The sequence below is a fragment of the Danio rerio genome, chromosome 17 (genome assembly GCF_052040795.2).
Source record: "Danio rerio strain M-AB ecotype USA chromosome 17, GRCz13ab, whole genome shotgun sequence".
Lineage (NCBI taxonomy): Eukaryota > Metazoa > Chordata > Actinopteri > Cypriniformes > Danionidae > Danio > Danio rerio.
Window position 1 is genome coordinate 7,577,905 of NC_141037.1, and position 27,379 is coordinate 7,605,283.

Below are 27,379 nucleotides of genomic sequence, written 5' to 3' on the forward strand. Positions count from 1 at the left end.
TTCCATTTCTAGGCTAAATATCATGGTTTTTTCAAACAGAAATGAGGGGCTGGACTCTGGAGACTGTCCAAAGACTCAGTCAATGGCATATTGAAGCCCGCAGGAACTTCATGCTAAATAAAGCTTTCAGGAGACCTTTCTGGTCTAATAAAAACACATTATCTCTGTCTATAGAGAGAAGAATGTAAAATTAGCCTGAGGATGGATTGAACCACAAACATATGGCCTTTCAATTAATTTCTACTGATTCTGATTATTACAATGTTTTTCCCCTGTTTTATAATTTACATGAGTATAGATATTTATATTAGTATAAATGTAAAAATGTAAAGATTTTTGTGAAAAAAAAGCAGCAGCAATGATATTTTGTAAGGTTTAGTCACAGTGCTGAGATTGAGTTCTGAAACTCAATTAAAATCTAAAGTATACAGTAGATGATGCTATGTTTGCTTTAAAGGAGTTGGTTCACTCAAAAATTAAGCTTATTGTCTTCAGTCGAACATAGACAATTTTCACATTTCCAGATTTCTTAGTAGCGCAAGTCGTCATAGTAGAGTAAACGTAAAACACAGTGAATGGGAGAGTACAACAAATCATTTTTTACAGTCCTATTTACTGAAATAATAAAATAAATCTCCATGAGGGTGTTATACAGACTTTCAGAAAAAAGAAATGTGCAAGACAGATAACGGCAGCCGGAAGAGAGAATAATTTCAAATTTACTGTCCTGTCCCCATAGACACTGCATTACAAACGCCTCGTACAAGTGGTAATTCAATTTTTGTAATTTGATGCAAAGATGATATAATACATACATATATACATATACAATTAAAGTCTGAATTATTAGTCCCCCTTTAAATGTTTTTTTTTTTCTTTTTTAAATATTTCCCAAATGATTTTTAACAGAACAATGAAATTTTCACAGTATGTCTGATAATATTTTTTCTTGTGGAGAAAGTCTTACTTGTTTTATTTGGGCTAGAATAAAATCAGTTTTGAATAAAAAAAAGACATTTTAAGGTCAATATTATTAGCCCCTTTAAGCTATATATTTTTTCAATAGTCAACAAAACAAACCATCGTTATACAATAACTTGCCTAATTACCCTAACCTTCCTAGTTAACCTAATTAACCTAGTTAAGCCTTTAAATGTCACTTTAAGCTGTATAGAAGTGTCTTGAAAAATATATAGTCAAATATTATTTATTGATCATGCCATTTGTCATCATGGCAAAGATAAAATAGATCAGTAATTAGAAATGAGTCATTAAAATTATTATGGTTAGAAATGTGCTGAAAAAATCTGCTCTCCGTTAAACAAAAATCAGGGAAAAAAATAAACAGGGGGGCTTATAATTCAAAGGGGGGTAGTAATTCTGACTTCAACTGTAAACGTATACATGTTTTAAAAAAAAAAAATCTAAATATTAAGAACATTCAAGCATTTAAGATACCGATGAAATGCATCATAACGGTCTTGTGAAAAGGGTCCAAAAATTAAACCTAAACTGTTGAACACAAAGGAAGCTCTTCTGAAAATCTTATAATCCTGTAATCAAAAAATCCTGTAAATTGACCTCTATGGTATTTGTTTTTCCTACTATGAATGCCAATGGTTACAGGTTTCCAACATTTTTCAAAATATCTTATTTTATGTTTAACAGGAAAAAAAAACACTTGAAGGGGAGTAGTGAGGACATTTAGATTATTGGCTCAATAATCCCTTTATGGCATTCGGCTTGTGCTGATGCAGCCATAATGTACTGCTAAGAGTGTGATATTGTTTATAAACCTAACTAAAAAGATGAAATGTTTTGTTTGGTTATTTGCATGTCTTCTGACTTCAAAGACCCATGGACATGCAAACATGCACACCAAAAACTTCCAGGGTGTGAGTGAGAGGGGGTTTTAAACAAACCTAAAGTTTAATGCCCTGTTCAAACGACCAACCAAACTTTTTAACAATGTGGTTTCACTGTATGTCTACACAAAAATGCATTATCGGGTGACTGAAGCTAGGGGTGAAGATTAAACTCTAGATACACTGTGAACACTACAATATGGCAATTCCGCATGTTCATGCCAAGCAAATCACATATTCCACCGCTGTTCTTACGTTTACATTGACTTCTTTGCAATTTACTCAAGAAAATACTTAATTCCCTGTTTGGTGTGAGCCCAAACAGGGAATTATTTCAACCTGTTGATCCAGCATGCCCCTAACATGCGCACAGTTCCTTTTGATGTGGACTTAGATTTGTTTTTGTTTTTAAATTGTTTATAAACATACCTGTGTAGATATGGACATGGCCTAAGTCAGGGTTTGACTGATGTAAATCAACAAATAATCTATGAAGTTTGTGTTTAACACTACTGCTGTATTTATAACAAAAGTCTTGGCATTGATCTCAGTTGTAAGATCAACAAATAATAACTTGACTTAGCTGATTATTTGGAAAAGTGGCAGAAGGTCGATTTTTTCTGATGAATCATCTGTTGAACTGCATCCCAATCCTCACAAATACTGCAGAAGACCTACTGGAACTCGCATGGACCCAAGATTCTCACATAAATCAGTCAAGTTTGGTGAAGGAAGAGTCATGGTTTAGGGTTACGTTCAGTATAGGGGGTGTGTGAGATCTGCAGAGTGAATGGCAATATCAACAGCCTGAGGTATCAGGACATTTGTGCTGCCCATTACATTACAAACCACAGGAGAGGGAAAATTCTCCAGCAGGATAGCGCTCCTCATACTTCAGCCTCCACATCAAAGATCCTGAAAGCAAAGAAGGTCAAGGTGCTCCAGGATTGGCCAGCCTAGTCACCAGACATGATTATTATAGAGCATGTCTGGGGTAAGATGAAGAAGGAGGCATTGAAGATGGATCCAAAGAATCTTGATGAACTCCTGAAGTCCTGCAAGAACACTTTCTTTGACATTTCAGATGACTTTGAGTCATGGATGCAGTCCTCCAAGCTCATGGGAGTCATACGCAATATTTATTCTGTTTCCACTGCAGCATGACTTTATATTCTATACTGGACATTATTTCTGTTAGGTGACAAGACTTTTGTTTAAGCAAAGTCAGAGCTTACTGTCCTAATTAAATAATTCAAAATCAAGACATGATCATATTTTATTGTGGTAAAATAAGCATAATCTAGAGGCATTTGCTTTTCATATAAGCCACTTCTGATACCAAATGATCAACTAGAAGTCAAGTTATTATTTGTTGTTCCTAAAACTTAAATAGGCGACAAGATGTAGTGTATAACAATAGTGCTTTAGGCTGTTTAAGTCTGAATTCTTAGCCCCCATGTATTTTTTTTTCTCAATTTCTGTAATGGACAGAACACATTTCTAAATATAATAGTTTTAATATAATAGTTTTAATAACTCATATCTGATAAATGATTTTGTTTATCTTTGCCATGACAACAGAACGTAATATTTGACTAGATATTTTTCAAGATACTAGTATTCAGTTTAAAGTGCAATTTAAAGACTTATAGGCTAATAAGGCTAATAATATTGACCTTAAAATTCTAGCTGAAATAAAACCAATAAGACTTTCTCTAGAAGAAAAAATATTATAGGAAATACTGTGAAAAGATCCTTGCTCTGTTAAACATCATTTTGGGAAATATTTGACAAAAAAAAAAATCACAAAAGGGCTAAGAATTTTGACATGGACAAAAATGGTGTAAACTGTCGTCACAAAAAAATGAACAAGATATCGCAGAGAACCTAAGGCAGAAAAGTAGGTGCCATGTCATAAAAAATTATGTGAACATGCAAAGTCAAATGCAAATTTAGTCCGGTTATTCAGTGGACTTTTTTGTGAGTGGCGATCTGTCATGAGCTTGTTTCTAATCTTGTTTATATGGAATAAATGAAAGCACCTGCTGTTGACAGGCTCTATTTCCTTGAGGTCTGATTCCCCAAACAACTGTATTTTACTGATATTCAAACTAGCAGGGATGTAGCTATTCTGGAACATTCTGTACTATTTTTCAGTGTCACAATGGATTTTTGACTTTGCATACAGTGCTACTTTCAACAAAATATATATATATATATATATATATTTTTTTTTTTTCAAATAATCAAATGAATATGTTAACAAGCTGTAATAAATTGCACACTGTATGTAAAACATGAGTTGGCAATGCTTCTAATGATCCAGAATCATGAAAACAACCGGTTATTTCCTCAAATGTCCATTGTTATATATTCCAAGAACTAAACCGAGCCAACAAAACCTAAGATGGTCACACCATAAAGTTTATAGCATGAGCAAAACATGCTGCTTGTAAGCAAAATACATGCAAATGAAGACGGTTGTACAGGAGAAATAAAATAAGCAGGGTCATCTGAGGGTTTTGCACAGCGCCTTCGCTAAATACAAATTTACATTCTAACAAATCAGATGACGTGAATGTCCAGAACGCCTGCGATGGTGCCCCCTGATAACCGATAATACAATGTATGAAATAATACTAGTCGTGTTTACTTATGAAAAAGAGGTTGCAGGTGGTTTTGTGTGGTTGCATATGGTCTTGAACAGACAAAGTCTAATCTTGGTGATGTTTAGGCATCTTGATATTGCTCAGTGTACATCTGTGGGATTTATTATGGGTAAAAATGGTGAATATTTATACAAATTATGTTTCAGTTTTCCTATTTGTGTGTGAGACTGTAATTATTTGTGATATTTACAAGCATTTTCTGTGAGAATAGTTTCAAAGTAATTCCTAGGTTTATTTTAAACTACTATTATTCTGCCACACTTATAATACAGAGTCATTTTAGCTCATTTTTTATTCTTTTAAAACTTGGAGACATTTTAAAGATATTTTAAGACACTTTTAACATGTTAGCTACAAAAGAGACATGTTTTAGTTATTATTTACTGTACAGAAAGCTGTTATGAACCACAAGAAGCCATTTTATTAGAATCATATTAAAACAGATGTCTACTGATACACTTGAGTCATGTGATTCAATAATGCAAATCAGAGGAGTTATTGGAAATGTCATTTCATCCTGTCACGCGGTCAGAACGGCCACTTGGAGCTTTTTTGAAAGTGATCACTGCATTACAATTGTTCCTCAAATTCATGGATCAATAATGCTGAAAGGACTTACATGGCAAAGAGGTATGTTTAACTTTTAATTGATTTAAGCTATTGTATAAACTATTGATAACATGGGTTATTGTGCAATACTGTTCAGTTGAGAAGTCTCTTATGCTCGCCTTTTTATCTTGGATGGCAGATGATCCTTCAGAAATCATTCTCATATTCTGATTTGAAGCTTAACTGCGTTTGGTGTTAAGTTATTAAAATGGTTATTAATGTAAAATCATTTTGGGGCTTTGCAATAGAAAGTTTATTTAAAGAAATGCTTGGTTGTAGTAACCCAACATTGCGTCAATTATTAACAAATTGGCTGTACAAAGTGTAACAGTGTCACTTTATTTTAAGTGGCCTTAACTAATTTGCTCTTACAGAGAAATTAATTATTTGTTACAAAGTACTTATTGTGTATATACAATGTTATTAATACGCTTGACTAAATACCTGCATGTACAGTAAATGCATTTATTTACACTGTTGAACCATCCCTTTCACCTTAACCTTTCCCTAAACTTACCCATACCACCAAAGCTGTCCCTACCCATATCCCACCTCAAAAGCAACAGAAGTGTTCTGCAATTTATTATTGACACATGAGTACATTATATTATATTTTGATGCACCTATACAGTAGTTTAGGCAACTTAATATAAAGTGGGACTTAATTTACATTTAATTAATTAATTTAAACAATTGGTTTGTCCATCTTTTACCTAATGTTGGGTTACAACAAGCCAGTATTTTGACTGTTTATTTAAAGTATTTATTTGAAATCTAAATAATGTTCAGTACTACAAAGGTCTGTAAAGTCACTTCTGATGAACTTCACTGCTGAATTAATATGCTATGTATTAACAAATACTGTATACAGTGCTCAGCAAAATTGAGTACAGTCCATTTAAAACATTTCTCAGTGAATATAGGCTATGCATTTTGGTGCATTTAAACTAAACAGATTTCCTAAACAGATATATTTACTAAAATAATATTTTAGTCCCCAAACAGATATAGAAATTGAAAGATAATGCAATAAAAAAACTAAAAAAAAAACTGAAACCTATAAAATTTCAACTAAATGTTTTCAGTTTTTTGTCTCTTTAGATTTTTTGTTATTCATTCATTCATTCATTCATTCATTTTCTTTTCGGTTAAGTCCCTTTATTACTCTGGGGTCACCACAGCGGAATGAACCGCCAACTTATCCAGCACATTTTTCCATCACTGGGAAACATCCACACACACTCATTCACTACAGAAAATTTCTTGCTGTGAGGTGACAGCACTACCTACTGCAACACTACGTCACCCATTTTTTTATCGTAAGTTATTTTATTAGATTAGCTCCAGTTTTGGCTTCAGTACTAATCTACAGTTGAAGTCAGAATTATTAGCCCCCCGGAATTATTAGCCCCCCTGTTTATTTTTTCCCCAATTTTTGTTAAACGGAGAGATTTTATTTTCAACACATTTCTAAGCATATTAGTTTTAATAACTTATTTCTAATAACTGATTTATTTTATCTTTGCCATGATGACAGTAAATAATATTTGACTAGATATTTTTCAAGACACTTCTATACAGTTTAAAGTGACATTTAAAGGCTTAACTAGGTTAATTAGGTGACCTAGGTAGGTTAGGGTAATTAGGCAAGTTATTGTATAACGATGGTTTGTTCTGTAGATTAGTTTTCACCTTTACTTGGATAGGACAGTGGAGATTTTACAGACAGGAAAGTGTGGGGAGCAGAGATAGGGGAAGGATCGACAAAGGACCTTGAGCCGAGAATCGAACTCGGGTCGCCGTGAGCACCTTGGTGCTATGTGTCGATGCTATAACCACTAAGCTATTTGCGCCAACTAAAATGTTTTTTAAAAATTTAAAACTACTTTTATTTTAGCCGAAACAAAACAAATAAGATATTCTTCAGAAGAAAAAATATCAGACATACTGTGAATATTTCCTTGCTCTGTTAAACATAATTTAAGAAATATTTAAAAAAGAAAAAAAAAAATCAAAGGGGGGCTAATAATTCTGACTTCAACTGTATATGCACAAATTTGACATAGTAAAGCTTCCTATTAAAATATTAATTTAAAAGAGAGATTTGTGAGGGGTGTACTCATATATGCTGAGCACTGTACATACATATATATAGTGTTTGATCAAATTACAACTAAAAATGTATGATTTGGAGTCTTTAAAACTTATTAATTTATAATAAAAATATATTAAATCTCCAAAAAAAAAAACAGGTCTTTTCTAAAGAGGTCTTATTTTTCCTTTCCGTTCATGTATAGCTACCCACTCTGGCCAACACCCAAACAATTACCAACAATCCAACTTAATAAAACTTGTATTTATTTATTTTATTTATAAATCTATTAACTATAATAATAATTTTCTTTACAATAACATTTGTTTAAAAGTTCTCCATGCATTTACTGCTGAGGACATTGACCCAACCTTTATTATTATTATTATTATCATTGTATTATTAAATGTATTAAGTTGGAATAGGTTTTTTTTTACTGAGCCATTCAAAAATTGTGTTTAGCCATGTATAAATCTAAAATTTCAATCATAATGGCCTTAAAAATGACTTTAAAATTCTTACAAATTTCTGAGCAAACCCTGTTACAGTAGATTTTGTGTACTTGAACTATTTGAAATATTTTTTTAATTCTCAATTTCAAATAAAATAAAAACTACAATAAAATTATTTATAACAATAAAAAAAAAATATATATATTTATTTATTCATTTTCTTTTTGGCTTAGTCCCATTACTAATCTGGGGTCACCACAGCATACTGAACCGCCAACCTATCCAGCATATGTTTTACGCAGCGGATGGCCTTCCAGTCGCAACCCATTATGGGAAGCATCCATACAAACTCATTCACACACACACACACACACACACACACACACACACACACACACACACACACACACACACACACACACACACACACACACACACACACAATAAATGGTTTACATTAAATACATAGTTAACAAGTGTTGTGTTCAAGAATTTAGTTAGATTAATGAGGTGTTTATAAGTCAATCAGGGGTGCGTTTTCCAAACAATGACGTAACTCGTGGCTGAATGATGTAGTGACGAGTTTTTCCCAAAACCCGTAGTTTCTTAGTCACAGAACCATCATTTGAACCACGTTAGTTATAACGTAAAATGCCCCATAATGAAGCTCTAAATGGGGAAAACCCAATAATTTATTTTATTGTTAATTTCTTTCTGTGCAAATTATATTGTTTTACATGCACACGCATAAAAAAATCCAATATTAGTTTTGATAAAAACATGCACTTATTTACCATATTAATTTAAATTGAAATATGTAAATTGCACATATAGGGCCTGTGTTTCCTTTACAATTATTATTGAGAATATTCCACATTTTATTCTAAATTAACATAAAATCACTTAAAAAGTTAATACGTATTCTAATATCATATATAAATTATATGAAAAAATAAATAATGAGGTGATTTATTAAGAAATAAATGTAATATTTTTCATTTATTAGAAAATGAAAAAAATCCTACTTTAATAATAATATTTATAATATTAATGATGATGAAGAAGAATATTATTATTATTATTATTAAGTAGGATTTTTTTTTTTACTATTTAAAGTCTACTTTTACAATTTAACACATGCAAACCACAGCAGGAAGTTCTAACCAGCAGACCCATGTCATATGCAGTACAGATACTTAATAAATAACCTACTATAAATTAAAAGCATTAAAGTATGCTGTGTTTTTTGTTTTCACAAGCTTTGGAGACGTAACATAAATTCCATTTTTAAATAATAGGTCACCTATAGCTTTTGTCATTTGCAAAAGAGAGTTGTAAAAGAAAAGGGAGCGCAATTGTAAACATGAAGATCGCTAAAACTGTAAAAATACTTTGAAAGCAAATTACACCTAAGAGTGATGACTTTAATGCTTTATATATATATATATATATATATATATATATATATATATATATATATATATATATATATATATATATACACACACAATTCCAAGTTTAAATGTTAGAATGTTCTAAATTAATAGGGCATAGGGGGATAAGTGGGAAGAGAACACAGTGTAGTTGCAAGCATTCAAGTTTGCGACACAGTTTGTGAATGTTTGTTGGAACGACGGATTTGGGAAACGCCAAATCAATAAACTATGTTTGTACAGACGGAACTTGCGACCTTAGTTGGCTAACGATGGTTTTCGGAAATGCACCCCCACTTTGGCTATAAGGATAAGCATTTACTGACTAATATAGAGTATTTATGTTCTTAAAGAACTAGAACTGTATAGTAGACAAACTAGCACAGTTATTACTGACTTTATGGATGCTTGTAAAGCTTTTGATAGTATTAACCATCCAAAGTTGTTCAGTAAATGAATGCAAAGTGGAAGACTTAAAAGCATGTTAAGAATCTTGAAATATTAGTACACTAATCAAAGTATGCACAAACAGCAGCATCATGTCAGATTTATTTATTTAGAATACGTAATGGAGTGTGAGAAAAAGAAAGGCTGCTTTTTACTGTCTATACTGTATGGAAAGATTGTCGGATTAAGCCGGATTTAGAATTAAGTGACTGTGAAATTGAATGTATGATTGCTAATAAAACAGTCAATCGCAGTTGTTGTTTTTTTTTATCTCAGAGTAGTGCCATTATTTGACAGACATGTATGGATTATGAGATTAGATGATGTGCAATATAATACAAACATGTTTTGGCATGACATATAGAATCAAGGGAGATTGATATCTTAATTTCTCATATCCAGTATATTTATTAAATGCCTACTAAAACAATCTATTAGGGCCATATGTGTTAACAAAAAAAAAAAAAAGAGTGATGATGATATTTGTATAGTCAGTGTTGTGCATGTTTTACTGCAAATGTTAGTGTCAAAATTTGTATGTGTTCTTATCAGGTAGATCTTTTTAGAAGGTATTTTCCATGTTTGGACAGCATACTGCTTCCTTGTGGGTTAAATTTAAAAAGATAACCTAATAAGGTTGCTTAAAATGACTGTATGAGGATCTAATGTGTCAAATTCTAGGCTCAATATAGTATTGTGCCAGTCTATTTTGTTTTAAATGTGTGTGTGTAGCTTGTATTTCTTACATTGTGGAGACCAAATGTCCCCACGGGTATAGCAATACCAGTAATTTTTGACCTTATGGGGACCTTTTATTTTGGTCCTCACAAGGAAAAAAGTTCATAAATCTCACTTATTTTGATATGAAATAAAATGCTAATTGTTTCATGTGAGGGTTGGGTTTAGGGGTGAGATTGGAGGATAACATATACAGTAGAAACATCATGTCTATGGGAAGTCCCCATAAAGATAGCTGTGCAGGTGTGTGGAAGTTTTTACAGAATATATAGAGCTGCACTGTTTTTTTTAAATTGATTATGTCAGAAATGTTTCTTGATTATTAAATCAGCATGCAATATATGATTTCTGAGGGATTATATGACTGGAGTAATGATGCTGGGAATTCAGCTTTGCATCAGCTATTTATTACAAATAAATCACTTATAAATTTATTCATAATTTAATACATAATTTAAATAAAACTAATATTTTACAAAATTGCTTGTTTCACTGTATTTTTGCTTTAAATAAGTATAGACTTGGTAAAAAAAAAACACACCTCTGAATAAATAAATGAATGAATAAATAATCCAATATTTCAATTAGTAATTTAAATAAATGCACCTTGCTTTGCTCATATTATATTAAAAAGTGTTTTGATCACTTATATTCATCCACTGGCATATTCTACTGTGGACACGTTTGGGGGGTGGAGTTCAGATTAAAATAGTTTGTCACACTTGTAGTACAAATATGCGGTTTTGTTTCATAAATACAGTATTTACTTTCTTCATCATTTGAAGTGGTGGTGAAGATTTCTATTTTATTTATTGACATAGGTTCAGTTTACTTCCACACTGTAAAAAAACATACATAAATTTGCAGTTTCATCAAGTTTTAAACAGATTTTACCACACTGGCAAAAGTTAACAAAAAATATCTGTACATTTTTCCATATTTTGTGATTCATGTTGTGTTTTTTCCTGTTTATTTCTACTTTTGAATTGCATTATGGGAGCTTGATCTTTCTTCCAACTACTTTTAACCTTGAAAAGTTTGAAAAAGTGACTTTTATTAACATTTGTAATAGTTAAAAATGATATATTGTCTGGGTTGGGGTATATTACGCTACCAAAATTTTGTAACAAATGGCCTTTACATTTTCTGTTTCACACTTATTTCTCTATTTCAGTGGTTCTCAAACTGTGGTACATGTACCACTAGTGGTACGTGAAGGAATATGTCATATATACATGCAAAATATATTTCAAATATTTATAACAAATGATGTTTATTTGCTGAAATTCTTATTAAAATCCGTTTTATTTGTACTGTGCAAAATACATCTGTAAGCTTTTGTGCATGTTATATTTATATTGAAATGCGGAAAACAATAAATCGTTGTATAAGTACTGTAATATTTAAACAATTTCCCGTTTAAAATGCTTAAAGGTCATGTGACCATCAGGAAGAGCGCATGCATCTTATTTCTCACAGGACACTTTCTGTGTTTTCGAGGTTTTCTGAGCTCGTTCTTCCTAAGTGACCTGGCAAGAACAGTCCTCACAACAATGCAAGTCCGTTGTCTGCGTTCTTGGAATTGAGAAACAGCCTGAATCCTGGAGGGCCGGTGTCCTGCAGATTGAGCTTTAACCACAATTAAACACACCTGGACCACTTAATCAAACTCTATCTAGGTATACTACACTGTTAAACCCAGTAAGTTATGGTTACTCAAACCATTTGAGGAAAACGACTGCAACAAACCATTTAGGTTCAAAAACTAATCCTAATGAGTACTGTGAACATAATCCATTTGAGTAAATGAAGCAGTTTGAGCACAGTAATACCCAATAAATAAAGAGAACTCAAACCAACTGAGTACTGCAAAACCCAATAAGTGAAGGCAACTCAAAGCATTTGAGGAAATCAATTACTACAAACTATTTGAGTAAAAAAAAAACAAAGCTATATAAGTACTGTGAACTTACTCCATTTCAGTTGAAGTAATGAGGTATTTAAATAACTCATTACCTTCAACACTGAGTTAAAAACTCTTTTCATATGAGTAGAATTAACTTTCAGTCAATTTTGAGTTAACTATACTCATTTCATTTGATAAAGTTGACTGTTGGGATTCACAGTGTAGAAACTTCCAGACAGGTGCGTTTAGGCAAGTTGGAGCTAAACTCTGCAGGACATCAGCTCTTTAGGACCAAATTTGCACTATAATACTCTTATTCCTCTTCTGAGATCATTTAAAGCCTTTAAAGCTGGACTGAAATTGTAATTTTAAAGTTCAGACTGATAGACATCAACTATACGGAGGAAAATCCTTGAATTAAATTAAAACCTAATTTCATTTGGGAGTGGAGAAATAAAGAAATAAACATCTTGTGTCACAAAAGGTTGAGTCAACTATCAGGACATTTTCACTGTGGTAGTGACTTTTAAATAAATATCAATGATAAATAAATCAATATATTACTGATGAACGAAGGTGTACTGATAAATAACCCCACTTTGTTCCATTCTGCAGAAACTGATGGGAAAATGAAGCTGTATAAAGGTGTCCTGCTGCTTTTTCTGGGACTGTTTATTAAGGTGGGTTGAAGCTTTATTGTTTTAAAATGTATTTAGTTATAATCATTCCCTTCTTCATCATTAACGCCAAATCACTTTTGTTTAATAGGTTGCGGTGGCAGGTAATTTATAGATTTTTTTCTAATTATTATTGGGAATATTCAATTTTATAACATGCATTTTTTCAAATTGCTGTTTGCATGTTGAGCAATGCTGTCACGCTTCTGTTTTCTAGGTACAGACAATTCCACACTGATATATTATATAGAGCTTGAATTCGAGTCAACGGTGGATGTGAATGTCACTGTGTTTCTGGACCAGCTGAAACGAATTGACTTATCAAAAGCAACTGTAAAACAATTCAACTCTACAACAAGTAAACAAACATTCATTCATTCACTTTCCTTTAGCTTATTTATCAAGGATCGCCAAAGCAGAAAGAACTGCTAACTAACAACTAGCATATGTTTTGCGCAGCGGATGCTATTCCAGCCACTACCCAAAACTGGAAAACGCCAATACGCTCTCACATTCACACACTCACTATGGCCAATTTAGTTTATCCAATTCACCTATAGCGCATGTCTTTGGACTGTGGGGGAAACCGGAGCACCCGGAGGTAACCCACGCCAACATTTAAACTCCACACAGAAATCGCAACTGACCCAGCCGGGACTCAAACCAGCAACCTTCTAGCTGTGAGGTGACAGTGCTACCCACTGAGCCACCGTGCTGCCTGTAAACAAACATCTCATACTTCAACATACATGCCAATATTATTCAAGCTGTGAGAAAGTGAGTTCAGATCATTTTACACACATTTCACCACCTTTGAATTATAAGATTCTTTCTGCATTCAGAGCATTTTGAGCAGTGATATTTTTTGCATAATGCACACGAAACATGTACACAAAAAGGCAAGGCAAGGCAAGTTTATTTATATAGCACATTTCATACACAATGGCAATTCAAAGTGCTTTACATAAACAAGAATAAAAGAAACAAGTAAAATAAAAATAAAAACAAATAATAAAAATGCGTAAAAACAAAACAAAACATAAAAACAGGTAAAATGATTCTAAAGGCATTGCAACTGTACAATCAGTGTTAGGTTACTTCTAAAAAGTAATTAATTACTATTTAAATCATTAAAATGGTATTTAAATAGCTTTTTTATTATTATGTCTTTGTATTTGTAAACAAGGCTCAAAACTATTTAAAATCCCTGTTAATCTCAATGCATAGACAATAAAAAAACTCTTTTAACTCATTAAATCTAAGCAAATTTTATTTAAAAAATGTGACAAAGGATAATAACCATTTTATCAAAACACAAAACATTTGAAAGCACATTTCAATATTTCATACATGCAATCAGGGTTCTGTGTTTGTGTCATGTGATTTCTCCATGTGCTCTGCTCCATTTGCTTCTGTTTATGTCATGTGACTCCTTTGTTCTATTTTCCCACCGTTTGTTAATGTTCAGCGTTTCCACCTGTGTCTTACCCCTTTATGTAATCCGTTAATTATGTCCTGTGTATTCAAGTCCTGTGTTTTGATCAGTCCAGCGTCTGGTTTTGTACTGTAGATGTGATGCCTGTGTTCCATGTTTCAGTTGTGAGTGTTCAGTTTGTAAAAAAATCCGTGTTTTGAGAAGTGAGAGTGCGAGATGTGACGCATGCACTCAAAAAAGGACACTCGCGAAACTTCCCGCCCTACTCATAATTCTCTCTTCATATAGCCATATGCCTATTACATATCCATAAAACACTGTGATATAACTGCGCTCGGATCGGATCGCTTTCTCACTGCAATCGAACCACTCCAGGGTCCGTTTTAATTGAGCCGAGACCACCTCATTCAAGCGATCTCGGAGCGATTACTTTGGTGCAGAACAGAGCGCGATTGCCCTGTTCACATATGCCAAATGAACCGCGCTAACTGGGCAAACGAGATACGTTCCGAAACAAAAGTGTAGGTGTGAAAGCACCCCAAGTAAGCTTAATCATTTTTACAAAATGTAAAGATGCAGTAGGTGATTGCCTTTAGAATTTGTTTTGTTGTTGTGCCGGTTGAAAGTGTCTCCACATTTCAATAGTAATGATTAAAGTAATTGTTCTAAATGTATTAATATGTATTTTAATAATCTGAGTAAGGCATAAGACTTTAAAATGTTTATCCAATTAAAATTTGTAGGGCCGACAATTACCATATATCTGATAAGTAGCCCAAACTGTCTGTCAGCAAATGTAGATTTGTACATCTGCGTACCCGTGCAGATCTGCTGTTTGCGTGTACACAAGATAGAGAAAGTGACAGTGGTAAAAACAAACGCTCAATCAAAACTTTCAAATACTGAATCAATATTGGAGCTACTTTTGCACACTGGAGGAAGGATGACATGACACCACGGGTGAATTATCTCTTTTAGACAAGTAATGTTCTGTTTTAAAACTCTTTTAGTCATGCAAAGCTGATGTAGATTGTGTTGTTATGAATGGGTTATAATTAGTGTTAGTATATTAGTGTTAGTATATTAGTGTTAGTATATTAGTGTTAGTATATTAGTGTTAGTATATTAGTGTTGTTAAACCACTGAAATCTTCCAGGAATAGATTGGTGTGACTATTTCCAGTTTCATAAGGGACCCTTAACAGCATCGATAATGTAGATTTTTATTTAGTTTAACAACAAAACCTCAGTAAATAGCAATATTTCGCCTAGCCTGCTTTACTGAGCTTAAGTTGGTTTTATATTCACATTGGTTATTTTTGAACAATAACAGCCTGTGATGTGCTTGCTATATTGTTTACCGCTACTCTGAATATTCAGTCTGAAATAGCATGTAAGTATGGCTTAGTAATGAGTGTAATTCCTGCACCCCGCCAGCCAACCACTAGGCATACAGTAGTTGCTTTAGGAAAAAGCGTGTGAGAGAGTGAGACCAGTGATCCTTGCATGCATGAAATATTGCACATTATGACAAGTTTTGCTTGCGAGACAACTGAACACGTGCTAGATACAATACTGTTTTTCATTGGGAATTGTAGTAATATAAAATACTATAAAGTTTTCTAGCTGGCAAATGGCATGATCTAGCGAGTTGTCTACCGTCATCTTTAAGGTGCGCGTTCATGATATCAGGAGGTGATATAGACGACAGGGGTGGGACTGTGTTTTAAAGGAGTTATGCTAATGGTTAGCGTTTTGCCAGATCACCTACTGCACCTTTAAGTTGACTGAATATAAAACAAGTTGTCCCTCCAGAGAACTTAAGAATTTTGTTGTTTCAACTCATTTTAAATAAGTAGTTTGAACAAACCGCAAAAGTCATTTATTTTAGCATATCATTTATTGACAAATTCTGACAAAATTGCTATTTTTTTTAAATAATTTATATTGTGCTGATATTCATTCCTTTATTTTCTTTTCGGCTTAGTGCCACTATTAATTTGGGGTCGCCACATAAGAATGTACCGCCAACTTATCCAGCATATGTTTTATGGAGCGGATGCCCTTCCAGCTGCAACCCATATCTGGGAAACATCCATACACACCCATTCACACCACAGACAATTTAGCTAACCCAGTTTCCCTGTACTGCATGTCTTTGGACTATAAGGGAAACGGGAACACACGGAGGAAACCCATGCAAACGCGGGGAGAACATGCAAACTCCACACATATGCGCCAACTGACCCAGCCAAGGCTCAAACCAGTGACCTTCTTGCTCTGACTGCGCCACCATTGTGCTGATATGATTTTATATATATGTAAATGGACATTTAATAACTTATCCGACACATGAGCACATGAAAACATAGAAATTGCAACAGTACATTTATTGTCAATCAGTAGTTAATATTACAAAAAAAAAATAATATAATAAAGAACTAAACAATGGAATGTGTCTGTTTGCAGATTGCAACTTGACTGAGACAAACAAGCAATGTCAATGCATGCCAGGATACACATGGAGTGATGACATGGACTGTACAAATGAGTGCGAGCTAAATATTAATACAACTGCAGTGTGTTTGTCTGGAAACAAAGGTAGAGTATTGATTAACATGTGCACAATACTTTTTGATGAAAGAAACAACGATCACTGAGTTCAATGATTTTTATTTGTTCCAGTAAGCATAGATGGAACTACTACAAATACAACTATGGATTGCAGCGTATTATGTGATCAAAGCAAAGTTAATAGTGCTGAGCACAAGGAGCTTCTCCAAACTCTAACTACAGAGGTTCGTACTGAGCTTTTCAACCTCTTTTAAACCTCTTTTAACCTCTTTTAAACTGCATTTAACAGTTAACTGGTTAATGGTAAGATGACAAATATACCTTTTTTATTTAGTATTTTAGTAAATAAATAAATGTGTATTTTCTTTTCCTTATGGCTTCTATTTCTTTTTATATATTTTTCAGCTTGCTAAACAATACAGCACATTGGATTATTTCAATTCTCTGGTTATCACCGGTTATGGGTAATCATGATAAACGTGCTACTTAATGCAGTTATACTTTTGCACACATACAGTACACTACATTACAAACAGAGAAATGGCAGAGAATGTTTTAACCCTTTACGTTTGATTTAAAGGTGGGGGAGTTTGGTCTTAAACTATACTGTGATCTATCTTGGTCCAGTTTCAATTGATGATCTAAAGAAAGTTGTTCTGCAAGTAAATAATACTAAACTGGTAACAAAAGGTAACATATCTTTTTTTTTTGTTTAAAATAATTTTCTTACTTAAAAAATTCTTAAATCATGAAGCATTTTCTAGACAAGCTATGTCTAAATTGAATGTGTGAGCATTAAATCGTAGCATTTCATGTGTGTAGCAATGTGCGAAAATTTAAAACTAAAAGAAATCTGCCAACGGGGCCATTATTGACATAATTGTTCATAAAGCAAGACGATAATTTTGACAATGTTTTGCTTGTCTAGAAAAGGCTTCTTGATTTAATCTTTTTTACGTATAGATCCTAGAAACAAGACTTTTTGCAATGCAGTAATACACAATTGCACAATCATGACTTGTTATTTTCTCCAAAGGTCTCATCGATATTAAAATAAATAACACTCAGCCGGTTGATATTTACTCCTCTGCAACTATAATTTGTACGCCACCACCGAATATAGAAAAGGTACCTGTAAAGTGGTACTTAACAAACAGCCAGAATAAAACCACAGAGATTACAAATGGAATAGAAGCCACACTGACGACGAACCAAAACACAATGATAAGCACCGTTCAGCTGAACAACTTTTCAGAAAGCTGGAAAGGTTTGTTTCTGCACACAACATCAAGACAATGAATATTTTTAAAGTACAGTGTATTAAGTTTCCACTAATATTAGCATCCATGGTAAATATATTTTGGTCTACTTTCAATAGCAGAGATTTATACAAGTTAAATATATGTGTGCCAAAAATATTGTTACTCCTGCTAAATCATATGAGCATTCATTCATTTTCCTTCAGCATAGTCTCTTTTTTCAGATGTTGCATAAGCAGAATGGGCCACCAACTATTCCAGTATATGTTTTATGCAATGAATGCTCTTGTAGCATCAACCCAGTGCTGGAAAACACCCGTAGACACTCATTCACACACACACACACACACTACGGCCAAGTTTTCAGTTTATTCAATTCACCTATAGCGCATGCCACCCAGAGGAAACCCACCCCAACACAGGGAGAACATGCAAACTCCACACAGAAATCCCAACTGACTCAGCCAGTGATCTGTCGATTTGTCCTAACTTGTCAGATTGCCCTACCTCCCATTCAAAAAGTAGGTAGCACATTTTGATGATGCAATATGCTACCCATCAGATTTTGCAATCAGTGTAAATTTTACTGGAGTAGTGTGATATGAAGCTGTAATATAGTTCTAACCTACCTGATCCCTAACCCCAACCTCAGAACCATACTAATACAGTGCTGGTAGCGTAATGTAGGATAAAATGTCAAGACACTAAGTCTCAAACCAGGGATCTTCTTGCTGTGAGGTGACAGTGCTAACCATTGAGCCACCGTGCTGCACCTAATTCATACGAGCCAAATAAGCACACTCCCACTAAAATTTAATTTCACCTAGGTGACTATATAGGAACATGAAATTCTTCAACCATAACCTCTCGTTTCACAGAGTTACATGTGCATATACAGTATACAGTGCTCAGCATATATGAGAACATCCCTCACAAATCAAGTCTTTCAGATGAATATTTTCTATAGGATGCTATTCAGTATTATAGTTGTGTATAAATTACATTAGAGTAGTCAGTACTAAAGCCAAATCATGGGCATGGGTTTCCCCCTGTTGCTCTGGTTTTCCCCACAAGTCCGAAGACATGCACTAGGTGAATTGGGTAAGCTAAATTGTCCGTTGTGTATGTGTGTGAAATAGTGTGTATGTTTGTTTCCCAGTGATGGGTAAATATGTTTTGGTTAAAATACAAATAGCTGTGTCTCATTTCAGAGGTTGCATCCTCTGAAGGATGCAGACTTCCAAGGTGAGTCCTTCAAAGTCCATACAGGCCAAACCGAGGGTTTTGAAATTAAGATAATGGATAAATGAGATGAAAAGATGGATCTAGTCACCTACCAACAGTAACAACTGCCGTTAAAAATCGGTAATAACTTTTATAATGACTTTCACTCAAAGTGAATTTAAAACTTGTAATAAGTGATTAGAAAGCAAAACAAATTTACAAAAACTGGAAATATATTCCCTTTGATCCATACATATACACATACAAACTTCTAAACTTTCTATAAAATCACTTTTAGTAAGACATTTCATACTACATCCTTTTTAAATGTATATTATAACATGGGATTAGATGTCCAAGAAAAATAAAACAATTCATACATTTACAACTTTAATCCGGACTTTTCTTTTAAAACATCTTGCCTTTAACAGCGCACAATGAATCTTGGGATGTTTGAATCCCCAAAGGTTCCACCAGTTGTATCCTTCATTACCTGGATGGATGCATTTGGTGGCTGCATTTAAAGGAGCTTTCAAATTTGTTTGAAATTGAATACATTCTTCAGAGGATGCAGCCTCTAAAATGAGAGTCAGCTAATGTCTTGCTTTGATAAGTGGACCTCAAAGAGTATTCTAAAATAATTATAAAAACTGCCACTCATGACCCTTTTGAAAAGATTCAATGTTGTGATAAAATATTTTGTACTGTACTGATTTGAAATGCAGAATAAATGATTTACCTCTATCTCGATTAACCACCTATCTATCTATCTATCTATCTATCTATCTATCTATCTATCTATCTATCTATCTATCTATCTATCTATCTATCTATCTATCTATCTATCTATCTATCTATCTATCTATCTATCTATCTATCTATCTATCTATAGGAACATTTAAATGCGTGTATGCAATATATGGCATAAGTCACACAGCAAGTGAACAGCTGGACGTCGCACTTTTGCCAAACATACAGGCTCTGAGTAATCCTCAGTTTCCTAACTGTAAAAGTCTATCAAGCACAAGCTTTAAAGTTTATTGTAATATTTCCGCCGACTCTGAAAATTACACTGTTACATGGAATCCCTCTACTTCTAGCACTACTGTTGGTAAGCATTTCTTATTACTATTTTTTTCTTAATGGGGTGGTCCAGAATGTATTTTTAAGGCTTGGATATGTTAATAAGATGCAAAGCAATGTGTGCTTATGTGTTCCTTCACTTGAAGGAAATCACGTTCCAGTTTTTCATAAATCTCATTTTGATTATATACAGCTACTCTGCTAAACGACTGTCATATTTCCAAGTTCCTCTGACAGGCCCACCCTCAAGTGACTCTGATTGGTCATCTGTCATAATGTGCTGTGATTCGCGGATCGACTCCACGTCACGCCCGTACAGGCACGCGCTTTTTGTGTAAACAGTCAACCTCATGCTAGCTCTCTAAAATAACATCTGACAAGTGTCTGTAATGAGTAAAAATGCGGTGCGGCTACCTCTAAGACAGTTTGCCATTGTGTGTGTGTGTGTGTATGTCGACACTCTGTAGACACGTGTAACACAAGAAGCGGATGTGCGCGGGACCGATGTTTATTTTTATTTTTCTCTAATGCTCGGATTAGGTTATTTTTCTGTAATATACAATGACACTGTTGACAGGAGAATAAAGCACAAGATGTGGGATGCGATCCATGTGACCCTTGATTGATTTTTCTGCTGCAACACGAGTTAGGCGAGTTCTCCTGTATTTTTTTAACTCAACGCGTTACACGACGTCTGTCACATATATTCAGAATATGCCTGTGTAAGTAACATGAACCGTTCACATATCTTTTTGCGAATCCAGCACTGAACTAGGGGAGATTCTGAAAGCTGTGTCTTGTCAAATCATGCTTGCTATGTATTTTATAGTTCTCTGGAACATAATTAATATTAAACTGAGCACTTCTGTCTTTGTGTCGTGTCATTTGGAAGCCCAAATAGAGAAACATAAGAAGCTCTGTGGAAATAGCAGGACAGTATTTTCTCCCTCTGCTGTGACATTAAAGCGCCTCTGGCCACGCCCCTTAAATGCGCAGTGTGTGTGCGCAGTAAAAGTATGTTTGTGATCTTATTGGCCCGGAAGAATTTTTTTTTGTAGTCCCAAAATGTGTACATTGTAGGCCTTTCTAAGCTAACTCTGTAAAAACCAATTTCTCCCTTTGCATTGAACTTTGAGCATTTTACATTCAGAGATGCTGTTTATGTTCACACAGCTTCTTTACACATCAACTAAAGTTTAAAATATGTTATCGTAGTGGACCACCCCTTTTAAACACAATCAGCATAAACAATGTGATGGAAAGATAAACATCTACAGTATGTACTGTTTTTCACATTTGATTTTAATTAATTGTACATTATTGCATTCTTTAGACACAACGGGGAATAGGATATCCTACATAGCATACGTGACCATATCTTGTAAATCTATAGAGACACTGAACTTTGCATGTACGTTCATCAACACTAGATCCAAAAACAACTTAAACAGAACACAAAATGTGCAGATACCAATCATTTATGGTAAGTTTTGTTTCTTTTTAACTTCTTGTCTTGTAAAAATTCTGAAGGGCACTTTTTATGAAGGAGACCGTTTTATCACGTTATGGTTTTCAAGTACAAATGACAAAACAGTGATTTCACATTTTCCAAATCTAAACAAAACAAATTCATCAATTACCAATAATCTTTACATCAGTCACAACTAGTGATGGGAAAAAAAAGTGCTATAAATAAACAGCATTATTTACAACAATAATTTTTTCAGTAACGAGTATTTTAATGAATAACTGTACTGGAAACAGAATGTACCTGATCTCAATTTAGAGCTACACGGCAAAGGCTGTGAATACTTATGTACAGTTGAAGTTGAATTATTAGCCCCTCTGAATTATTAGACCCCGTTTATTTTTTCCCCCAATTTCTGTTTAACGGAAAGAAGAATGTTCAACACATTTCTAAACATAATAGTTTTAATAACTCATCTCTAATAACTGATTAATTTTATCTTTGCCATGATGACAGTAAATAATATTTAACTGGATATTTTTTAAGACACTTCTATACAGCCCAAAGTGACATTCACAGGCTTAACCAGGTCAATTAGGTTAACTAGGCAAGTTAGTGTATAACGATAGCTTGTTCTGTAGACTATTGAAAAAAAAAAATTGCTTAAAGGAGCTAATATTTTGTCCTTAAAATGGTGTTTAAATTAAATTACTATTAATTATTAATTAGGCCGACGCAGTGGCGCAGTAGGTAGTGCTGTCGCCTCACAGCAAGAAAGGTCATTGGGTCGCTGGTTCGATCCTCGGCTCAGTTGGCGTTTCTGTGTGGAGTTTGCATGTTCTCTCTGTGTTTGCGTGGGTTTCCTCCAGGTGCTCCGGTTTCCCCCACAGTCCAAAGACATGTGGTACAGGTGAATTGGGTAGGCTAAGATGTCTGTAGTGTATGAGTGTGTTGGTGTGAATGTGTGTGTGGATGCTTCCCAGAGATGGGTTGCGGCTAAAAGGGCATTCGCTGTGTAAAAACGTGGTGTATAAGTTGGCGGTTCATTCCTCGGTGGGGACCCCCGATTATTAAAGGGACTAATCCAACAAAAAAATGAATGAATGAATGAATGAATGAATGAATAATTATTAATTAATATCAATTAATAACTGCTTTTATTGTAGCTGAAATAAAACAAATAAGACTTTCTCCAGAAGAACACAATATTATCAGACATACTGTAAAAATTTCCTTGACCTGTTAAACATAATTTCAGAAATATTTAAAAAAGAAAAAAAAATTCGAAGAGAGGTAATAATTTTGACTTCAACTGTACATGTGATTTTTTTGCTTTTTTATTTTGAATAAATTTGCTACAATTTTCAAAACTCTTTTTTCACATTGTCATTATGGGGTATTGTGTGTAGAATTTTGAGGAAATAAATAAACTGAATCCATTTTGGAATAAGGTTGTAGCATAAAAAATTGTGGAAAAGGTGAAGTGATATGAATACTTTTTAGATGCACTGTATATAACCTACACCTTCATTTTCCTTTAAAAATATAGGACAGTATTAATATTTACCTTACTGAGCCCAGAGCTATAAATGCTGTATATACAGATTCATGAAAGCATGTAAACTATTTGCTTTTTTTGAATGTTTTGTGGTATTAGTTAAGTAAAGTCACTGTCTATTGAGATAAAGACTGCAATAAAGCCCAAGAGTACTAACTTGAAAAAATTTATTAAGTCCAAAAAAGATTTTAAACCTTTATAATGTTTAATAACAAAATTAACAGTAAGCCGATAAAAACATCCCCAAATCAAAATAAATCTTTGAGCTTTATGCACTGAATAAATTGCTTCATGTGGCCTCAACAAATGTGCAAATCGTTTCTCAAAAGAAAAGAAATTTTACTATAGTACAAAACGTAGTCGCTTCTACAATAGACAGCGTGGCAGCATCTTACAATTAAATATTGTTTTTTTGAGTTTAGTCGAATGATTTTACCTGCAGAACGTGAACTGATGTCAATCATTTGTTGTTTAGCTGGAGGTGGGGTGTGGGTGTAGTGCTTCGCATTCAGTTTTGTTTTTTTGTTTATTTCAATGTCGTGTTTCTTTCAGTTGTTAAGAGTTTTACTTACACATAATAAACACCTAACAACAATACACTTCTTTTCTTCTATGAGTTCCAGTGTTTCCTCTAGGATTTTTTCCAACTGTGGCGGCAGGCCTTCTATTTTTTAAACAGATCTACTAAATACCTGAGGCATTATTTCAAATGACAAATGTCGTGAGTCCAGTATTAGAAGTCGAGATCGCATTTATGTAATAGCCCACAGCATGCGGATTTCTTTGCTTGCGCGCCAATTTCCTCTGCTCGTGCACAAAACTTCTTGCACGCCCCATCAAATATAAGTCGATTCAAGAGCGTGCAGATCTTCTTGAATGTCTCAAATAAACGCTGCTGAAGTTCGATTTAGTGCGTTTATGTAACGACCATGTCTTCAGCATTTATTAGATTTGCTAGGAATATTTATGAATGTCTCCAATACCTACAAAGCGATATTAACGCGTCCTGAAGTAAAGTGAAACGGCCATATGTCGTGTTTGCTGGCCTCACGCATCATGCACCTGTCAATCAGCCAGTCAGTCAGCACGTATCCTTAAAGGGTAAACATATGACACAACATTACTACGGTTACAGAAAAGTTTGCGCTGTTATAATTCACTTACCCTTTAATACGTTTTGGTGCGATTATTACCCGCTATTAAAAAAATAAAATGTTTTGAATGAGAAGCTGTAATGTAGCTTTGGCGGGATCTATTTGTGCGTGGCACTCTGCCATGGAAGAATGAATGTAACGGAAACCATGAGTTCAAAATAACAAGAATTCATTGCAAAAATTTAAGTCTCTGGCCTGTCATTGTTTCTGACTGTTTGTAATAATGACGGGCGATTCACGAATTAATCGTTTATTTTAACCGGATCATCTAAGTGAACCGGTCAAACAAGTTCATTAATTTGAATTGTTGACATGAAACGGTTTGCATTTTTAGTAGGTACTAACATAACAGATACCTCCTCTGACTCAAAATAAACCCATATCAGTTAGTAGAACAGTTAGTCAGTTGTTAGATTCAGTTACTAGAACAGCACACTGACTCATCTGCTGTGAGAAAAGAGACCTGATGATGATGACTGCGAGCCGACTGTCTGTTCCCTCGCAGCACGCTCGCTCATTGAGTGTGTGATTCAACATGACTAAGGTCATTTTTATCCCACAATATATTTTGTAAAAGTCAACTAAGCAAGGTTTTTTTTTTTTAGAAGTAACTCAAAAAATAATACTTATTTTTAAAAGTAATACCTTACTTTACTCACTACTTTGAAAATAATGCTTAATACTTTGTTAATTATAACGCGTTACCCTCAAGACTAGTTATTGACAATTAAATGCACGTTACTATAATTGAGAACACTAAAGCAGTTTTCATGCGAGAAGCGTCTTTCTCAGGCATAGGACCTCTCTTTCTCTGTGGTGTGTGTGTGTGTTCGGGCTATGGCGGGACACATAACCAACCATGGATGATGATTGGTGTGTCTGTGAATGTGTTGTAACTGAGAACGTGATGATTGGTTTATATAGAGAGAACTTCCATCATTTGCCAATCAGAGGCAGAGTAATGTGGGTCTTCACACAAGCACACGCACAGTCAGTCACACACAACAATGACCAGGAGTCAAAACGATGGCAAATCCAACAAGCTCAAGGGTAGCGTTTGTAAACTGGAAATATAAACACCACTTTTCCCTCGTTGAAGTGAAAGGCAGTGGAGATAAAGCCATGACGTCAAAGCAAATAAAACTTAATTTTTCTCCAGAGCAAACATTTATTACTGAGACGGATTTAAACAGAATAATATCTAGATATATAGTTAAGGATATGCTGCCGTTGTCTCTCACATTGTTCTACAACAACATTACAATAGTGTAGATTAGTTGACAATGCTTATTTTATGTTTAAGTTTTATGGTCAAAGCATTAAATTAAAATGCAAAATATTGACTGAACACTGAGAGCTGCAGATAAACAGTAAATAATAATGGCTGATTAATAATGATTATATTTTATAATTGGAATTACTTTTGTCAATTTTGAATTATATGCATGAATATCATACACGGCAATAAATAAACTGGGTGGCATTTCATTTTTGGGAGAGCTAATGTTGTTTTAAAATAATATATATTATTTATTTGTTGATGCAGCTTATTCAACAGTCTGTGATCCGGAGGGAGGTTGGCCCATTGCTAAAAGCGGTTATACAGCCACCATGCCTTGTGACAACTCTGGTGTTGGTTGGAGAACAAGAAAATGCAATGGCACTAGGTGGTCTACTGAAATCTCTACTTGTGTGAATGCAAATCTGTTTGACATCAAAACTGATGTACAGGTACTAAACTTTGGCAATAATTAACGCATCATTTTTATTAAAGGACAGATTTTTTCTAACACTTTTACTTCTAAAATAACAGGAATTAAATAAAGGTATTGGCTTCATAAAGGACAATGCAGACCAACTGTTCCAACGCATAAATGACTCGACCACTTTGAGGACGTTCACATTTCCAAATATTGAGACATCTGTAAACATCTTTGGAGTCATGAACGATGTATCTACACGCCAGCAAAATCAATGGAATGATACTGTCATGTCTGTAAGTGTTATTTCTTTGACACTGTAGGCCCTATCATATAACCGGCGCAATTAAGCGCAATACGTGTTCGTTACTATTTTCAGACCAGCACAACACAAATTTTCATGTTTTGCACCACATTGTTTAAATAGCTAATCCATTTGTGCCACTTTGTTGACTCATGGGTGTTCTGGTCTAAAAAGGAGGTGTGTTAAAGTGCATTCTAGGTGCGTTGCTATTTTGAGGAACTGAAATAGACTGCGCCATTGACCATCTAAAAGCTGGTCTAAAGTCCAGCACAGAGCGCGTTAGTTATGCACCTACAGTATGCGGGAAGAAACTTCGCTTACACAAGCTTAAATTTTTCATTAAATATTGCTTCATATTGCTTAATACAGAGGATGTCCAGCAATTCACAAATATCTTGTGAAAAAAATGAAAGGATTAAAATGCTACAAATATTATTATTTTATACATAAATATAAAAACACTGCCTCCATGCCTTCTTTAGCTCTTTTTTTAATTTATTCATGACAATTTGCATTTGTATAGTATTATTATTAGCAGTTATTATTTATTATATGCACATTTATATTTGAAAGTTCAGATGCAAAAACCTCTAAATCCATCAGACCTCTTCTCTTGTAAATGAGCATTTTCTATCAGGCTCCTCTTAAAAGGTTCAGAAGTTTCAATTTATATGTGATAAGGTTATTAGCCATTAAATAAAATAACCTTTTTTCAAAAATGTCACTTAAGAAA

The 27,379-nt window shown here is 34.0% G+C and overlaps 2 protein-coding genes across 4 annotated transcripts in view; one reads left to right on the forward strand and one right to left on the reverse strand.

The window, feature by feature from the left end:
* Positions 1-27,379, reverse strand: part of ankrd66 (ankyrin repeat domain 66) — a 45,758-nt gene that overhangs the window by 4,370 nt on the left and 14,009 nt on the right. The window lies entirely within an intron of this gene.
* Positions 889-27,379, forward strand: part of adgrf3a (adhesion G protein-coupled receptor F3a) — a 37,286-nt gene continuing 10,795 nt past the window's right edge. Inside the window, exons 1-13 of one of the 3 annotated variants that reach the window (XM_087289891.1) lie at positions 889-5,164; positions 12,827-12,891; positions 12,980-12,992; positions 13,106-13,246; positions 16,792-16,923; positions 17,008-17,120; positions 17,302-17,360; positions 17,477-17,586; positions 17,933-18,163; positions 20,272-20,490; positions 21,796-21,945; positions 26,189-26,373; positions 26,456-26,638. In XM_087289891.1, coding sequence (XP_087146017.1) covers positions 4,978-5,164; positions 12,827-12,891; positions 12,980-12,992; positions 13,106-13,246; positions 16,792-16,923; positions 17,008-17,120; positions 17,302-17,360; positions 17,477-17,586; positions 17,933-18,163; positions 20,272-20,490; positions 21,796-21,945; positions 26,189-26,373; positions 26,456-26,638 — 1,788 coding nt within the window. In that variant the 5' untranslated portion in view covers positions 889-4,977. Of the gene's footprint in view, positions 5,165-12,826; positions 12,896-12,979; positions 12,993-13,105; positions 13,247-16,791; positions 16,924-17,007; positions 17,121-17,301; positions 17,361-17,476; positions 17,587-17,932; positions 18,164-20,271; positions 20,491-21,629; positions 21,739-21,795; positions 21,946-26,188; positions 26,374-26,455; positions 26,639-27,379 lie in introns of those variants that run through there. The other 2 variants (XM_087289892.1, XM_087289893.1) reach the window with 2 other exon arrangements.